The following is a 17773-nucleotide window of genomic DNA, read 5'->3' on the forward strand; positions in this document are numbered from 1 at the left end:
AACCATGACCTGGAGGACTGAGAATCTTTACAGACTTGTATTGTTTATGTTATAGTAGTGAGTTCACTAGTAAACCAGTAACAACTGGTAAGTTTAAAACAAATATATATAAAACTGTTTTTTCCCCTTCTTGGTATGTATTTTTAAATTGTTATGCTTTTTAGTAAGATTAAATATTGTCTAATTAAAAATAAAAATATAAAATAAAAAATTATGGGAAAAAAAAACTGATTTAAGCCTCTGTTGTCCATCCACAATGGGATGGAACATTGCAACAATATATTTCTGCAGTTTCCAAGGGACCAGCATCCGGATCAATAAAGAGAAGCAAATTTGGTACAGGACCAGTTACGTGCTAGTGCCTACATTTAATTGCCATCCCAATAATGTGAAGCAAACTAGATTTCTCTTTCCTCCTGGGTGCTGCAAATGAATTTGACAGTGTTCGCTCACAAGTAAGTATCCAGGGAGGTTCAACACGAGAAACAAAACTTATTGGCAAGCACCATGAACCATCTGCTCTGTAAAACAAAAGAGGCTTATTTCTCATAACCACTTCAAAGGGCCTGCTGGAGAGAAAACAGGCTACCCAAATTTACTTCTAGCAGCAAACTGCCATGCGCCAGATTTGGCTGTTGACACGCTATCATGGTGTATGTTGCAATGTTCCCAAAGCCAGTTGAATGACAGTGAGAACTTAGGACTAGCAGAGAACTGCTGCCAGCAGCCTCTAAGACATTGTTTGGCAATTTCCAGATGTGTGGACTTGAAATCCAATGCAGAGGTTGACTTTGTTTCATACCTACTGCCAGAGTGCCCTCTACCGTTACCATTTATCTCCTAGATCAAGAGTGAGGAACTAGGGCCCTTTTATGACCTGTGGACTTCAACTCCCAGAATTCCTGAGCCAGCATGAAATTCTGGGAATTGAAGTCCACATGTCAGAAAGGGGTTGTAGTTTCTCACCTCTGTCCTAGATAAACAATTTAATCCTGATCTTTCTCTTACCTCGATTCTCTTCTGCCTCTAAAGTTGGGTTCATCAAACTTCCTCCAATTCCCTCAGATGCTGACTCTTGAACGGCCGCTAACTTTTCAGCACGCCGCTGCCTCGCATGCTCACGTCTTTGGGCTATTTCTTCTTGTGACAAAGGCCTGTGTACCGTTGGGGACAATATGAGAGTTTTGAAAGGCGACTTTAGCTTCCTAATTGCAGGTCTGCACACTAGCAAGGACAGTTTGTGAAACAAAATCATTAATGAGTGGCCGGCTGATAATCTGTATATATAAAAGCGAAACACCACTCACGTATCATCACAAAATCTCCAGAACCGTAAAGCCTACAAACTTGAAATTTGGCATGTATGTTCCTCTTGACTTCTAGGTGCTCACTAAGAAAGGATTTTTCAAAATGACCATTAGAGCATTAGTATTTCCTATATTATTATTAACACGCTTTGATGCTAAGGAGTTCTACTCCCCCTCCCCACTTGAAATCTGTTCCAAATACAAAACACAAGCAGAGGAGAGGAGTTTCAGTTTCTGTTTCAGAGCAGCAACCAGCTTTAGTACAGAACAGCTGAGCTAAGCCATGCCCAGGCTCCTTGCTGTCTCCTTCTTGCTCACACAGCAAGTTCTGTTTCAGTTTCCAAACAGCCCTCAACTCTCTCACACTGACAGGATGCTAGCCAGATGAATATCAATGGATGCTGGAAGGCAGAGGCACAATTTCCCCCCCTTATTTTCCTCCCCCAAAACTAAGCCAGACCACATAGTTTCATAGCAAAGCACGGGTATCGAGCTAGTAGCTTTAATAAAGCTATCGGGTCAACCACTATAGATGGCAACTTACATCAGTTCTTACAGTTGCTACTATTGATTCTGCAAACATGACCATTCTGGCTAGCAGCCAGTATGGAACAAATAGATAAAATCTGAATATTTAAAAAAATATTTTTAATTACCAGCCGCAAATAATTTTGTTCTTCTCTCACAACATCAATCGTACATTTAATTGTATGATTTATCACTTGAGACTTTCAAGAAGAGATTGGACTGCCATCTGTCAGAAATGGTGTAGGATCTCCCGCTTGTGCGGGGGATTGGACTAGATAACCTACAAGGTCCCTTCCAACTCTGATTATCTGTTATCTGTTAATTGCTTTAGAATGTTGACACCTCTCTGGAAGGGAAACATTTAAAAACAATTTAAGGACTAGTCATAAGATTATGAGCATTCATCTGCAAAAATTTAACATTTTCAGGCCTAAAAGTGATTCAAAAGTGACTAAGAGATGAGGATGATAAATATATACATCTTTCAGAAGACTCTGATAATCAAAAGTATCAAATCAAGTATCTGTGTGTTGCATGTAATGTTAGTATAGTGTATGAGTAACGTTAAAATTAGTAGACTACATGTAAATAGGAATAATAACCATAATAAAGTGTGGATAATGGATTTGGCAATAGCAAGGGATAGTAAAAGGGAAGAGGAAGAATTGGAGAAGGTCACAAAGTATGAAAATTGAAGTTGAAAGATTATAGAGTGGCATAAACCAGACATGGAAGTCCCAGTGGCTATTGGGGCGTTGGGTGCCATACCAAAAACACTTGGACAGCACTTAAAAAAATCTGCGCACTGGCAAAATTTCCACCTGTCAATTACAAAACAAAAAACGCGCTTGGATCTGCATATATACATTATGTTGCCTTAGGTTCTTGGGAAGAACTGGATGCCAATACCAGCTAAAGAACTGACAGTTGTGACTTCACATTGCTGTGCACGGATAATAATATATCAATATTAATAGCTAGTGAAGAAATACCAAGCTGTTATTAAAATAGCAGTTATTAAAGCCATTATTTTACATGCTAGAGTTGCCTTAATGGAAACAATTTAAAACTTCTGCAAAATGTGTGACAAATTCCAATAAAACTTTCACAGCGTATAATGATTTAAAGTGGTGCTTATGGTTGCAATATTAACTATTTTAAAGGCAATTTTTATCATACTCTGGCTGAAGCCTACTTAAGAGGAAACGCTTCAGCTTTATGAACTGATAAATTGCTTGCAGGAGAGAAGTCTGTTAGGAATATAAGTCACCTAACAGGTATTTGGGTTAGAAATATATAAACCAGGATAAACATTTTAGTACTATGTCTTTAAGAGATTGCAAAAACTGCAATTGGGTGTGGTTTTTCAAACAGCCATAAGATGGAACCCGAAACCTGGATTGTTTTAGTCTGAGTCTCAGAAGAGAGTGTAAGTGTATCTCTGTTTCCTTCTGTTGGAAAGTATTGCCGTTGCTCCATTTCTTCTAATTGACTGATATTACTGGATTTAATGTAAGTCTGATACTGAACTGTTTTTGACACTGGAATTTGATATTTGGATTATCCCTGGATGAAAACTGACTGATTTTACCTGTGAATGACTTTGGACTGCCTATTTTGGACTTTGCTTAACGTTTCTGGAAGTAAAAACCTACATTAACTGTACAGTGTATCTGTGTGCTGTATGTGTATTATTCAAACACTCCTCTCAAATACGTCTCCCTGTATGTGCTCATTCTCCTAACGGGGAATTACCTCAACAAAGTCCTTGAAATGCATTCAGAGTTGATAGAAATTCCGATTTTGTTTAACAGATAAATAGCAAGCTGCGGGCTGACCTTAATGGACGAGACCAGAATTCAGGATGAATCCTTTATAAAGAAGTAAGTAAAGGGTTTTATAATGACCAATGCAGATGGGGGGAGGAAGAGAAATGATAGATTATGCAAACGCTTAAAAAACCAAAAGGCATGAAGAGACTGCTAAACTGAAATATTGAAAGAAAAAGAGCTTAGCATTACTGAATTCTTATGCCAGGTGATATCACGGCTTTATTTCATTCTGCATAGCTGAACAAGACATACACTAACTGGGCTTACGTAGAAGAGTCCGTTTAGTGACCGTTCAAAGTTACAACGGCACTGAAAAATGTGACTTACGATCGCTTTTCACACGTATGACCCTTGCAGCATCCCCTGTGGTCACGTGATCAAAATTCAGACGCTTGGCAACTGATTCGTACTTATGACAGTGTCCCAGGATAATGTTATCACCATTTGTGACCTTCTGACAAGCCAAATCAATGGGGAAGCCAGATTCACTTAACAACTGTGTTGCTAACTCAACAACTGCAGTGATTCACTTAACAACTATGGCAAGGAAGGTCGTAAAATACAGCAAAACTCACTGAACAACTTTCTCACTTATCAACGGAAATCTGGCATTCAATTGTGGCTGTAAGTCAAGGATTACTTGTATTAGGGTAGCTATGAAATCGGGGATGGGTGAATGGAAACCCTGGAGCTTCATATGGCCCAATGCTTTCTTTTGAGCTTTTAGCATCTTCATTTCCCGCTGTTTTGAGGCCTGAGGCCCAGGAAAATTGTGTTATAAATCCCTTTACATGATCCCCACGACTGTGTAAGGACCAGAAAAGCAGCACCTCTTTTATGTTCTGCTTCAAGACTTTAATCGTCCTCATTTTAGCTAGGGATGTAGGTACAAAAACAAATTCAAAATGATGCAGAAAGAATTCAACTGTGGAAGTTTAAAACCAGGAAGGCATAAAAATAAAACTCTTACTTTGGTGGCAGAACTTGATTAACTAATCTCCATGAGCCATCTGCAGCCACAAGATCATGTGGCCAGAAAGAGGGTCACTGACACCCCAAATACTCCACCCTTACTCATAAAAACACAACAGTCCTACCTCCTACAGCTAATTTGCCAAACTGGAAGTGAAAGTTAAAACAGTCACTTTGGAAAGTTTCAAGAGCTGCTTAATCCACAGTGGATTGCCACCATCTAGTGGTCAAAACATTCAGTGTCCTCTAATCAGAAAGGATTGCAGTGTCAGGTTTCCAAGTGATGAAATCCATTTTTTTAAAAAAAGAACAAAGTCCGTCTTCCAAGACAAATTCTTTTATTTAGGAAAGCATCAAATTGGCAAAGTCCATAATAATTCCGGATCTGATACAACGCAAAATTACCCCACAATATTAAAAGTTAGAAACAATGCCCAAAAGTCACATTCTCCAATAGAAGTAATTCAACGTTGCTTGATGTCATAAATCTCCACCTCAAGAGGCCTAAGCACAGACAACTCGTTTTCCCACGGGAAGAAGAATCACCTAGCCTAAACAACTATCTCTAATTCCACTCATCCCCCCTTAGGAAACCCTTCCCCCATGACTACCACAGAGAAAATAAGAAAAAGAATATATACTAAGCCTAACTAAAATGGCTACAGATATGTCAATTTCGGGCTTGACATGCAGCCTTTTATTACATCTCTTAAAACTTTTTAACATCTTTAAAAACTCCCTAGGCAAAATTCACAAGACACCCTTCATGTGGTTCATTGATTTTGGAGAACAAGAAGCCACAGAAAGCAAGCTGGAGAGCTCACTTTCACGAACAACTACTGGTTACCATCCTTCTCAGGATGAACAATATGAAGGTATCTCAAGGAGAGGGTTGGTTTTTTTCCAAAACAAAAAACAAAAAAAATCCCCCTGGTGCTTTTGGTGTCCGCCTAAACATGCAAAGCATATCTATTCACGTTTCCTTAAATAAATTGTGTCTTTTTCCTGGCTCATCTCCCCTGTTTTGGCACATTCAGCTAGGTTATACAGCAATCCCCGACTTACAACTGATTGTTTCATGACTTCAGAATGGCTACTTTATGGCCCATAAAGCATTTCCATCCATCGTAAAATGTCATGTCAGATGCCCCCCCAATTACATGACTGCATCTCATGTTCTTGGCAGCCTGTTTGCCTTTATGACCGGTTGCCAAGCATCCTTCAAACATTTGCAATCTCTTCTATTGACGGTGAAGGTTACAAATGGAGGGGAAACTGGATTTGCATTGCATTCCTTGGTGAGCTGGTCTCCCAGATGTAGTGGGAGGCCCGGGTCCCCTCCTTGACTTGCTGCATCCAAGAAGGCCAGGCACTCTCCCTAGTGATCCACTTAACAATCGCAAATAAGAGAGGTGGGATTATGAGCCACGGTGACGCAGTGGTCAGAGTGCAAGTACTGCAGGCTACTTCTGCTGACTGCCGGCTGCCTGAAGTTTGGCAATTCGACTCTCACCAGGCTCAAGGTTGACTCAGCCTTCCATCCTTCCGAGGAGAGTAAAATGAGGACCCGGATTGTTGGGGGCAACAGGCTGGCTCTGTAAATCACTTAGAGAGGGATGTAAAGCACTGTGAAGCGGTATATAAGTCTAAGTGCTCTTCCTTCCTTCCTTCCTTCCTTCCTTCCTTCCTTCCTTCCTTCCTTCCTTCCTTCCTTCCTTCCCTACCTACCTACCTACCTACCTATCTACCTACCTTTCCTTCCCAGTGGTTACAATACAGTATTGCAGGCTAACTCTGTTCACATTGCCAGGAGTTTGATTCCTGACCAGCTCAAGGTTGACTCAACCTTCCATCCTTCCGAGGTGGGTAAAATGAGGACCCGGATTGTTGGGGCAAGAGGCTGACTCTGTAAACCACCTAGAGAGGGCTGTGAAGCACTGTGAAGCACTTTATAAGTCTAAGTGCTATTGCTATTGCTATTATGGTGATGCAAAGCAGTCACATGACATCACTTAAGAACTATTTCACTCAAAAAATGGTGATTCCAGACTCAACTGTGGTCATACGTTGAGCACTGCCTGTAATGTGGTTTCATTCTGGTACAGGTGTATTATATTCAGCAATTCTTCTTTGTAAGTCACAATTTATGATTTAGCTGGGTAAGTGAATCCAGCCAATTGAATCATTAACTAACTACATTAAGAAAACCAAGGCTCCCTTGACTATAATTAACCTAAACATTAGAATTTAAAAGATCTGGTTATAGAAAAATTATCTGAATGTGTTACATACATTGATATGTTAACTATAGCTTTCATTACATGACAAACCAATTATTCTTTAATTTACACACCTAGACAAATCTTACAAGTGTAACATATTCCAAGAGTCTGTGCCATATTTCCTACTGAACTCCAAAAATAACTGCTTTACTTGTCAGAGGAGGAAAAATAAGCCAACTAGGTCTCAAAGAAAAACAACTGAAGCTGAAAATTATGGTTTAGCAACTATCCACACAGAGATCAAATGGGAGACTTGTTCTCACCTTGGTTTGTTCTGCGGTAATGTTTTAGCGTCAACTGCAAACATTTTGGATATAAACACAACGACAGGGGCAGTTTCTTCACTGCTGCATTTCATAAACGCTAGGCAAACATGAAAAAACATAGTTATATTTCTTTTTAGGGTCTGAAAGAAAGAGTCTCTGGTTTGATATGTAGATGCCAATTCTTTAATAAATACAAACGAAGGTTATAGTTCATTTAGTTCATTGTCATTACACCTCATACAATGAAATTAAATGCCATCTTCAGTGTGCATTATACATTAAAAAATAAAACAAAAGCACACATCCTTCATATTCTATACAATTGAATGGAAAACCCCTGATATTGCATTAGTATTGCAATATTAGTATTGCACTATACAGTAGAATATTAGTATTGCAATATTAGTATTGCACTATACAGTAGAATTCAATATAGTTACTACTCTGGGATAGAAGCTGTTTTTCAGCCTATTTGTCATTTTTATTATTCCGTACTGTCTGCCAGATGGTAATAGTTCAAAAAAAGTGTGCCCAGGATGAGATGGATCTTTGAGAATGTTTTGAACTTTCTATGTTAAATGACAGAATAGTGCAGTTAGGGATCTAATTGCCCTTTAAAAAGGCTATTTTTTCGATTATCCAAACTGCCTCCTTTACTTTTCAACTTGCTAATGTTTACTCACCCTCTTTTAGCTCTTGTGTTTCTTCTGGCAGAGAATCAAATGTTTTGGCTCCAATGCACAGTAGCCTTTCCACTCTCTCAGCAGTGATATCAAGAGGACTAGGCAGTTTATCACAAACCATGGCTAATCAGTGCATTAAGGATACACAGGGATGCAATCTGAGATTTCAGCAACAGTGAAAAGGAAGAAAAGGATATGGACTATTCAGTAAGAGCAAATCCCCCCTGCAAGAATCTTTTTTTTTTCAAAGTTCATACTTACCCATCAAATCCTAACATAATTCAGAACTGAACAGCTCTGCAGAATCACCCGGGAATAAATATGTAAAAATGTGGTGTGGTGTTATTGGTTTTTTGGTACCCTTTTCTGACTCCTTTTATTGTTTTTTCCCTCTTATAAAAGACCCAAACATTTATAAGAAACCAGATATCTTCTAATATAAAATAAATCATCTAAATAATCCTACTATGTTCTAGAAAGGAATTTGAAAGACACCAAAAAGCCCAGGAATGACTTAGGCAACTTAAGGCAAGTGAGCAATGGCTGGTTACGCCAATCCACCACTAATACTTTGGAAGAGTTAAATGAATGCTAACCCTCCTGCTTATTAAAATCAAAATCAAAAAGTAAAGGGAAAGAGAACCAATACAGTACCAGTTTGCGGTGTAAACAGTATTTTTCTCAAAAGGATACAGAGAACTGCATCTGATATTGGCAGCCACTGACTACAAATGGCATTAAGCTGAACCTTTGGGTCTGTGTGGCGTAATTCACGAGCGGCAATTTTTAGTCCCAGAGAGGAGATTATTTTCTCTATTTTCTCTTTGTCTCTGTGCAGGGGAGAGAAAAAAAGACACAAGATATTTACTACTCAGCGAACCCAGGAAGAAAAAAACAAAAGGGGACTTCTAAATTCACTGGCCAGTTGCACTTATTAATGTGACACTGCAGTTGCTTGATCAACCCACCAACCCAGGCCTCATCTTACATTATCATTTTTTCCCCCAGATGGAAATAGGTACCAAACCAACATATTAATCGACGATCAAACTCATCTGTCTCTTGGGTGATGCAGAGTAGGCATAGAATACTTCCAATCAAGAAAATGCTATTCAAGGATTTATCTCTTACCTCTTGGTCACTGCCTCGTAGAGACTCCATATATTCTCCAGCACTAGTTGCACAAATAGAGGTTTTTTCCCTTTCAGCTACAAAGAGAATGCCAGGTTAGACAAACATACAAAGCAGCTGTCAGCGTTCCAGAAAACCTCCATTCCAACAAATAACTCCAAGACAAACATCTTCTCAAAAGTTGTGTTTTGTTTGGATAGTAAACTGGCACATCTGGGGAATCCCGAATCTGAAAATTCTGGGTTTCCTTGCGATAAGTAAAAACTACAAATCCACCCTCTGCACCCATCATCCCATCACATGCCCCAATCACCATCCGTCCCAACATGAGACGTCCCCTCACTCAGGTGCAGAAATAACATGACCTTGACTTAAAAGAAGAATGCTATTATGTCTAACCACATACACTACAAGAAATTCCCCCCTCCCATTTTCCCAGGCTCAAGAATGTGGCCGTGTGGAAGCATCTCCACTCATGCAAGTAGATGGCACTTGGGTGAAGGGTGCTTGTGCTTTACACACAAATCTTCACTTGCACTCGGGCAAACATTCTCTGTTCACAAATGGAGCTTTGCATGTGAGCACAAGCACCCTCCACTCGCACCAATGGAGCTGTCACACATGCCCCTCCCTGGGCCAGGCCGGGCTGCTAAGGAGGAAATGTTGGGGACCGCTGAGTTACATGAATCTTACACATATAGATAAGACCCACCATCTAGTCTCACACCTATTACATATGTGTCATTCACCAAGCTTTTATGGGGGACAAATAACTTGTAGAGGACTTCCCCCCCCACACACACACAAAATGTGGAACCTACAATGAACTAGAATGAACCCAAGTTTTGCTAAGTTATGGCAATAAAACATTATGGTCAGACAAAAATGAGATGGTAAAGTGAGAGACTGGACCGAGCAACATCAAATTTAAAAGAATCAGAGTTCAAATATTTCTCCATTTGAAAAACCACCCTGGAAGGGGGGAAAAAGTCAGCCAAAGTGATAGATGAGTTCTTTCCTTTGCTGATGTAAAGCTTTGGTTTATGGTGCTGAATGTATTTCTCCTGATACCAGCAATTAAACACCTGATACTGCAGTTTCTCGTAGTGCTCTGAATTAACAATTGCTGCTCACCCATGCATTGAATTTGGGTGCAAAATTACTCATTCAAGAAAGGGGCAATGATGCCCACACCATTTTGCCCCCCCGCAAAAAAAAGTGTGATCAAGAGTCCTGTTTCACATCCGCGATGCCCAACTTACCTGATCCACTTTCATGATCTTCTTAGCTTTCATGTTTAAATAATAATCTCCCCAGAGAGTCTTCAATAATACTGACGGCTTGATTCCCATCTTCTGGCTGTACAGCTTAGCAAAATGTTCAATCCTGGGAAACAAAACACAAAATAAGTCATGGGAGAAATCCATTTAAATGAACAGTCTTGATAATAAGGCATGTGTTGTCCATCTGCACAGTAACCAGCTGTACAACGCTTCTCTGAGGTGATTGAAAAACAGCCTTTTTGCAACTACTTTACAGTGAACTCACATAATAGCAATAGCACTTAGACTTATATACCACTTTATAGTGCTTTACAGCCCTCTCTAAGTGGTTTACAGAGTTGCCCCCAACAATCTGGGTCCTCATTTTACCCACCTCAGAAGGATGGAAGGCTGAGTCAACCTTGAGCCTGGTGAGATTCGATCTGCCAAATTGCAGGCAGCTGGCAGGCAGCAGAAGTAGCCTGCAGTACTGTACCTTAACCACTGAGCCACCTGGACTTTCTTGTTTTTTTTTTCTTTAATGTTAGTGTGTCTCATCAGATACTTTACTGAAAGGGTATCTATTAGCATGCATGCCACAAACTCTTGTCCCGCTTCACACATGCACATTTGATGGGTGTAAGTGTTGTCTATTGTCTGGATGTGCATACAGGGCTGGCGATAAGTAGACAATATGGATACTCATGAGCTTAGCAAGACACACACGCACGCATGCACGCACGCACACACCCACCCTTCTAGCCCTCACTGCCACATTCTCTTTCAATCTTTAACTCCCACCTCCTCCTGGCTCTGGTCCCAGGTCAAAGGCTAATCTAGTTGTTATCTATGACTATGGAACCTGTTGTATGTTTGTGTTATTTGCATCTCAATTGGTTATTCTCACACACTTTTAGTCCAGACTACCTCTTTATAGACTTAGAATAACTTTTATTCTCACTTTGAATGTACACTGATCGGCACACATTAAAATAAAATTTTGTTGCCTACAGCTCTCAAAGGGTCAGCCACCTCCAACAAACACTACATAAACATGAACCTTGAGAGTTTATCAGATGGATGGCACAAGCCTCCTCCCAGAGGGGAGCAACAGAAACAGACCATAAAGTGGGGTATATTGGGGTCCCTAACAATGCTTATATGGGTTTTAACTTTTTTACTCTTTTTGTAAACGTTATAAGCCATCTTCTGGAATGGCAGACTGTATGAAATCAAATAAATCCCATTAAGTATAAACTCACCCAAAACCCCAGCCATCAATTGCGCTGGCAAAGACTACATTCCCCTGATCAGGTGAAAAATAAAGGTGAGAATCATCTGTACACTCCAAGCCTGCACTCCAGTCATAAACCTGGTCAACGTTAGCAGGATCAGGATTCAGCTGAACGTCCGTGTCTTTCTCGGCTCTTTTTTCAAGGATTTGGGAGGTGAAGAGTGTAGCAGTGATTGCATTTACCTAGAAACAAAATTGTGTCGTTTATTCTATGTGTGACGTTCTAGCTTTATGGTCCTACAGGCAGTAGAAACCTTAGCATAAACCTTAGAAACCTTAGCATAAACAACGCATTAAAACACCAGAAAAATAGGAATTAAAGGTGTTATACAAAATGTCAGCCTCAAGATATCTTCCTAATAAGTATATTCTGTCTTCTAACTATTGCATCTCTGCTGCTATGCCAATTTACTTCTTTCGGCTGTCATGAAACGGTGGGAGGGGGGAATCTTGGAGGGGAAGAAGGCAGGAGGTGTTTTGCATTCCTTTGCTGGGTTAGCAAGGGGAGGGGGGATTCTTTTCTTTAACTTTCCATTTCTTCGCTAGCCTCTGTCCCTTTTTGCGCAACTGCGAACTTTTATCAAAATATGTCAAGGTCAACTGACAGTAGCCTCATCACCACCTGGAGATGACCACATGATCATGTTCAGAAGTTTTAATTGGAAGAATCATTTGAACTTTGGGGGGTGGGAGCAATTCTATTCCTTTGTATATGTGTTCTACCCGCCAATTTCTTAGTTTCGGAATTGGCTCTGTCGTTTCCACTTTATCTCCCAGTAAAAGGATGACTTTGCTCTACACCATGGAGTCTGAGTATTTCTTTCTTGGGATTTAGAGGGAGCACAGACTGACACAAGCACTTATGCTATTAAAATTAAGTACAGACAGTCCGTTTGTTTAATGACCATTCAGGTTGCAGTGGCTCTGAAAATAATGAGGGCCATTTTTCATACTTACAACCTTCGCAGCATCCCCAGGATCACAAGATCAGAGTTCTGGTGCTTGGCAACTGACTCATATTTATGAGGGTTGCAGTGTCCTGGGGTCATGTGATCACTCTTGGCGACCTTCTGACAAGCAAAGTCAATGGGGAAGCCAGATTCACTTAACACCTGTGTTACTAACTTAAACAACTGCAGTGGTTCTCCTGACAACGGTGGCAAGAAAGGGGATAAAATGGGACAAAAATTCACACTTAACAACGGTCTTGCTTAGCAATGGAAATTCTGGGCTCAATTGTAAGCCTAGGACTACTTGTATACAAAAAAAACCCAATTCACTCAATCTGCACCAGAAGGCAAGACAAGAAACAATGGATGGAAACTAATCAAGGAGAGAAGCAACCTGGAATTAAGGAGAAACTTCCTAACAGGGAGGACAATTAACCAGGGGAACGGCTTGCCACAAGAAGTTGTGGGTGCTTCATCACTGGAGGTTTTTAAGAAGAGACTGGTCAGCCACCTGTCTGAAATGGCTTATGGTCTGGAAGACCTCCAAGGTCACTTCCATCTCTATTCTGATTGATTGATTAATATGTATTGGAAATACAGCTTTTTCCATTTTCCAATACTGAGACAAGGAACTCTCTTACCTGTTCCAAGATGTTCTTAAGGTGAGAATATGCTTCCTGAGGGGTAAATTTGAGTTCCAAGATGAGACGATCTATTTTATTAATCACCAGGACTGGACGGATGTTTTCCAGCCAAGCTTGACGTAACACTGCATGTGTCTACGACAAAACACAATTTTTGTGTTCACAGAAGGTTATGAAGTAAAACACACAAATAGGGATTTGTAGCACCTTTGGGTCCAAGGCTGAGACGCTTTGAACTGAGCGTGGGCACAGATGTCACTTGTCAGCCTTTCTTTTCTGGAGTTCACACAGTAGCTGCACCATGCCAGGAAAGTACATAATTTGAGCTAAGGAGGTGCCAACTGGGTATGGTAACAGGCTCAGAGAGGGCACTGGCTCCTTGTCAGTGTTTCTTAACCCATACATCTATTTTCCTGGGACTTCATAGCTAATGAGTCAGCTTAGTAAAAAGTGTAGCATCTCGAAAGAGATGCCAACAGTTGTATCCACGCTTGTTCTAAACCTTCACTTTCAACTATGGAATATTATAGATCTCTATAAAACAAAACTCATCTTACAAACAGTAACGATCTAACTTGAACTAAAGCATGGATGATGGCAGATGCTAATGAACCGTTCTGTTATATCCTTTCACAGAATTACTTTATTACAAACACACACATCATAGTCACCAAGTGAAGTTAAAAACTAAAACCAGGTTGTTCTTAAAGGCTTCGTGGAGCAATGTTTAGAATGCAGCACTGAAGGCTAACTCTGCCGACTGCCAGGAGTTCGATTCCTGACCGGCTCAAGGTTGACTCAGCCTTCCATCCTTCCAAGGTCAGTAAAATGAAAAGCCAGATTGTTGAAGGCCATATGCTCTCTGTAAAACTGATTAGAGAGGGCTGTAAAGCACTGTGAAGCAGTGTATAAGTCTAAGTGCTAATGCTATTAAAGTTAGCAACTATAAACATATGTGCTTTTCGGCTTGGCATACTTGGATCAAAAACCTGCCTTAATTCCTGGTGTTAAAATCCAACAGATGTGAAAGACCCACTGTTATTGATATTTTATCGTTTATTAGTGAAAAGCATCTTGTTTTCCAATACCTGTGGGCAGACTCCTTCCACAGCATCTACCACAATGATGCAACCATCACAAAGTCTGACAGCTGTGGACACCTCTGAAGAGAAATCCACATGGCCAGGGGAGTCTATCAGATTGATGAGGTGTTCCTGATTATCTAGAATCAAAGAAAAAACAAAATTAAATGACAAGTATTTTGGAAGTGAAGCCAGAAAGCAAATGAACTACCATTAAACAGATGAATGTGTCTGCTCAGGTATTTTCTCTTCTACCAGATAGAAGTACACTATAAAATTTAATGTATCTGTTTGCAGTCAGTAGTTTCACGTTATTGCTGGGTAATCAACTATAGTTTGTTAGTGGTTTGAATTAAATATATATTCTCTGTGCTTGTGCAAACTATATTTTTGTATTTCAGTAACTATGCAACCTTTAAACTTTCACCCATATCTTTATTCTTCACTGCTCATCCTTTTAAAAATTGGTCTGTGGGTTTAAAAAATAACAGATCATGATTTCATTTGAACAGATCATATAATAAGTAACAGAGTAGGAAACAATTACCAATTAAAACTCAATTCAGGGAGACTATTTTATGATCATTCAACATTTTAACAGTTCAACAGTTCAAATGCACACAGAGAATGTGCTTAACTACTTTACCTTTCACAAAGGCAATGAAATTGCACTTGACTTCATTGTGATACCTCGAATCTGCTCATCTTCTCGGCTGTCCAAATATCGCAGCTGCATGGATGAAAATCACAAAGCATGTGTTTCCCTATACATTCCATAGGTTTTCGTGACAAAACATTAATATTTAAAATAAAAGATTGAATAGATCTTAAAGCACCTTTCCTGCCAATCTTCTAGATATTATTCCGTTGCTAGAAATGAGACAATCGGCTAAAGTTGTTTTGCCTAGAAAGAGAAATAAAGAAAAACAATAATCAATTTCCACCAAATATGATTATAGTGTTTTGGGTTTTTTTGCTGACAACTCAGCAAGAAAAGAATAATTTTTTTTTGGCTGACAACTCAGAAAAATACATTTTTTGCAGAATCATAGAGTTGAAAGGAGGTTTTTTTTAGCCCAGAAAGTCCAATATTTTGCTCAGTGAAAGAATTAAAGTTAAAGCATTCTCCAAAAGGGAAGGCTGTACTGCTTCTGCAGCCTGCTTGAAAATATGTAGCAAAGAATACAAAACAAAAACAAAAAACTCCACAAAAACTTCATCCATATGGCAATTTGTTACTTTTATGCCTGGCTTCCTCTGAAACCATACACTAGTTGTTCTCTAGAGACACAAAGTCCATGTAACACCAGCGATTATACAATAAAAACAAATAACGCTTGTTGAAACAAATTAACTTAAACATACGCATATATTCACAAATAGTTATTCTTTAAAGTGGAGGTTATTTCTCTTACCATGGTCTACATGAGCCAGTATACAAATATTCCTGATGCAGGCAGTGTTTTGCTGAAGTCCAGTTGTTTTATTTGAACTAGCAAGAACCATGGTTTGATGTTTTACTGTAAGGAAAAGTATTTCATATTGAAAACAGGAAGATGCAAACTCAAAAACAAAACAAAAACCCTTCAGAGGTTTGGGTTAGTTCTTAGCTTTCCAAATAGGTAAGGAATGTATATGACAAATACATCTGGTTTTGCCCTGAAGCAGTTAACCCAAAATCACACAATGCATATTTATCTTTTATGAGAAACAAAAGCAACAAATTCAAATACTGAATAGTACAACCACTAACACTAATATTTCATGTTTTCCATATATATGTATCTATAGCTGCATAATAATAAAGACCTTCTGCCATTTTCTTTAGTCAAAATCTGCTACTGGTATCTCTCTGTTCCAATTCTTTTCAGTATCTTAAGAAGCTGTCAACAGGTGTTAGAAACATAGGCTCAACTCTTTCAAAGAAAAACAAGACAAATGCAGAAAGCAAACTATATTCCTCCAACTTGAAAGGCATACCTCATTTTTAAAGCCAAACTAATTAATCACTACCTTATGACTGTGATTCCTTTATTAAAAGCCTCACCTTACACAAAATTACTCATTTCATTAGGAGGGCTGATATAAACAAGAAAAATTAGGGTGCAACCTCACATGAGATTACAAAATATATAGTTATTAAAGACACTGAAGGATAAATGTATCTTGTACATATTTCACAAACAAGCAAGCAAGCAAACAAACAAACAAAAGGACCCCTTAAAAGGGGAGAGAAAACAGAGGTGCGTTCCCATGATCTGGATCATTAGGCCCAGCCACTATGATCAACTTTGGATTAAATTATGCAAAGTTGTGGCATCAGACTAACTGGAATCTACTGGAATTGGGCACCTAATCAATTCAGATCAATCAATTGCTACCATATTTAACTTTGGGAGGGCACCAGGGTTCCTTTGGACCCAGCATATAGAGAAACACAGTACAGATAATCCTCAATTTACAACCATTCAGTTAGTGGCCGTTCAAAGTTGCAGCGGCACTAAAAAAAGTGACTTATGACAGATTTTCACACTTATGACTGTTGGAGCATCTCTATGGCCACGTGATCTAAATTTAGATGCTTGGTAACTGACTCATATTTACGATGGTGGCAGCATCCCAGGGGTCACGTAATCCCCTTTTCCACCAAGCCAAGCCAGATTCACTTAATGACTGTGTTACTAATTTGACAACTTAACAACTGTACTAACTGTCTCGCTTAATGGAAATTTTGAGCTCCATTCTGGTTGTTAAGTCAAGGACTACCTGCATACCAAAATAGTCCAGGTAGTCCTCAACTGAGTCCTCAACCACAACTTAGGCCAACATTTATCCTGCTAAGTGAGAAATTTGTTGAGTTTTGCCCCATTTTACAGCTTTTTCTTGCCACATTTGTTAAGCAAACCACTGCAGTTGTTAAATTAGTAACCCGGTTGTTAAGCGAATCTGGTTTCCCCATGGACCGTACTTGCTGGAAGGTCGCAGAAGGGGTTCACATGAGGTTGCAACCTCATAAATGTGAATCAGCTGTTAAGCACCGGAAGCTGTTAAGCACCCTTGACCATGAGGCTGGTGCGTTAAGTGTGAAAAAACGGTCATAAGTCACTTTTTCCATTGCCAGTGTAACTTTGGTCACTAAGTGAACCGTTTTAAGTCGAGGACTACCTGTATCACCCCGTCTGTTCTCAAGGGGCTTCAATGGGGGGTTTCTGTCCTCATTTCACCCCCACAAAAACCCCACCAGGGGAAGTTAGCCTGCGGGACGGGACGGGACGGGGGCGACTATCGGAGCTTTCCCGGGCAAGGCGGGAGGATTCCTCGGCGTCCAAACCGGCTCGCCCGCCCCAAAAGGAAGCTAAGCTCCGCCCCTTTCCCCGTGCGACCCCATTGGACTGACCTCCGCGGCGCCCGATACCCGCCTTTCCCGGTTCCAACCGGAAGTCCGTCTGGGCCGCCGCTCCGCGCGACTCGTCGAAGAGGATGGGCGGAGCTTCTGGAAGCCGGGACTCCTCCCCCTCCCCCCCGAGGGCGTGGCGAAGA

General features: G+C 40.1%; 1 protein-coding gene across 2 annotated transcripts in view; it reads right to left on the reverse strand.

The window, feature by feature from the left end:
- EFL1 (elongation factor like GTPase 1) overlaps positions 1-17713 on the reverse strand; it is a 64730-nt gene extending 47017 nt beyond the window's left edge. Inside the window, exons 1-11 of one of the 2 annotated variants that reach the window (XM_087972607.1) lie at positions 17631-17713; positions 15649-15753; positions 14240-14373; positions 13149-13286; positions 11526-11740; positions 10264-10387; positions 9002-9078; positions 8564-8700; positions 7871-7993; positions 7185-7284; positions 1009-1154 (exon numbers count right to left, since the gene is read on the reverse strand). In XM_087972607.1, coding sequence (XP_087828733.1) covers positions 1009-1154; positions 7185-7284; positions 7871-7993; positions 8564-8700; positions 9002-9078; positions 10264-10387; positions 11526-11740; positions 13149-13286; positions 14240-14373; positions 15649-15739 — 1285 coding nt within the window. In that variant the 5' untranslated portion in view covers positions 15740-15753; positions 17631-17713. Of the gene's footprint in view, positions 1-1008; positions 1155-7184; positions 7285-7870; positions 7994-8563; positions 8701-9001; positions 9079-10263; positions 10388-11525; positions 11741-13148; positions 13287-14239; positions 14374-15648; positions 15754-17630 lie in introns of those variants that run through there. The other variant, XM_087972606.1, reaches the window with a different exon arrangement.
- Positions 17714-17773: the final 60 nt, after the last annotated feature.

The sequence above is a fragment of the Notechis scutatus genome, chromosome 11, assembly GCF_049901735.1.
Source record: "Notechis scutatus isolate UNSWTSFEM ecotype Mainland chromosome 11, rNotScu1.2, whole genome shotgun sequence".
NCBI lineage: Eukaryota > Metazoa > Chordata > Lepidosauria > Squamata > Elapidae > Notechis > Notechis scutatus.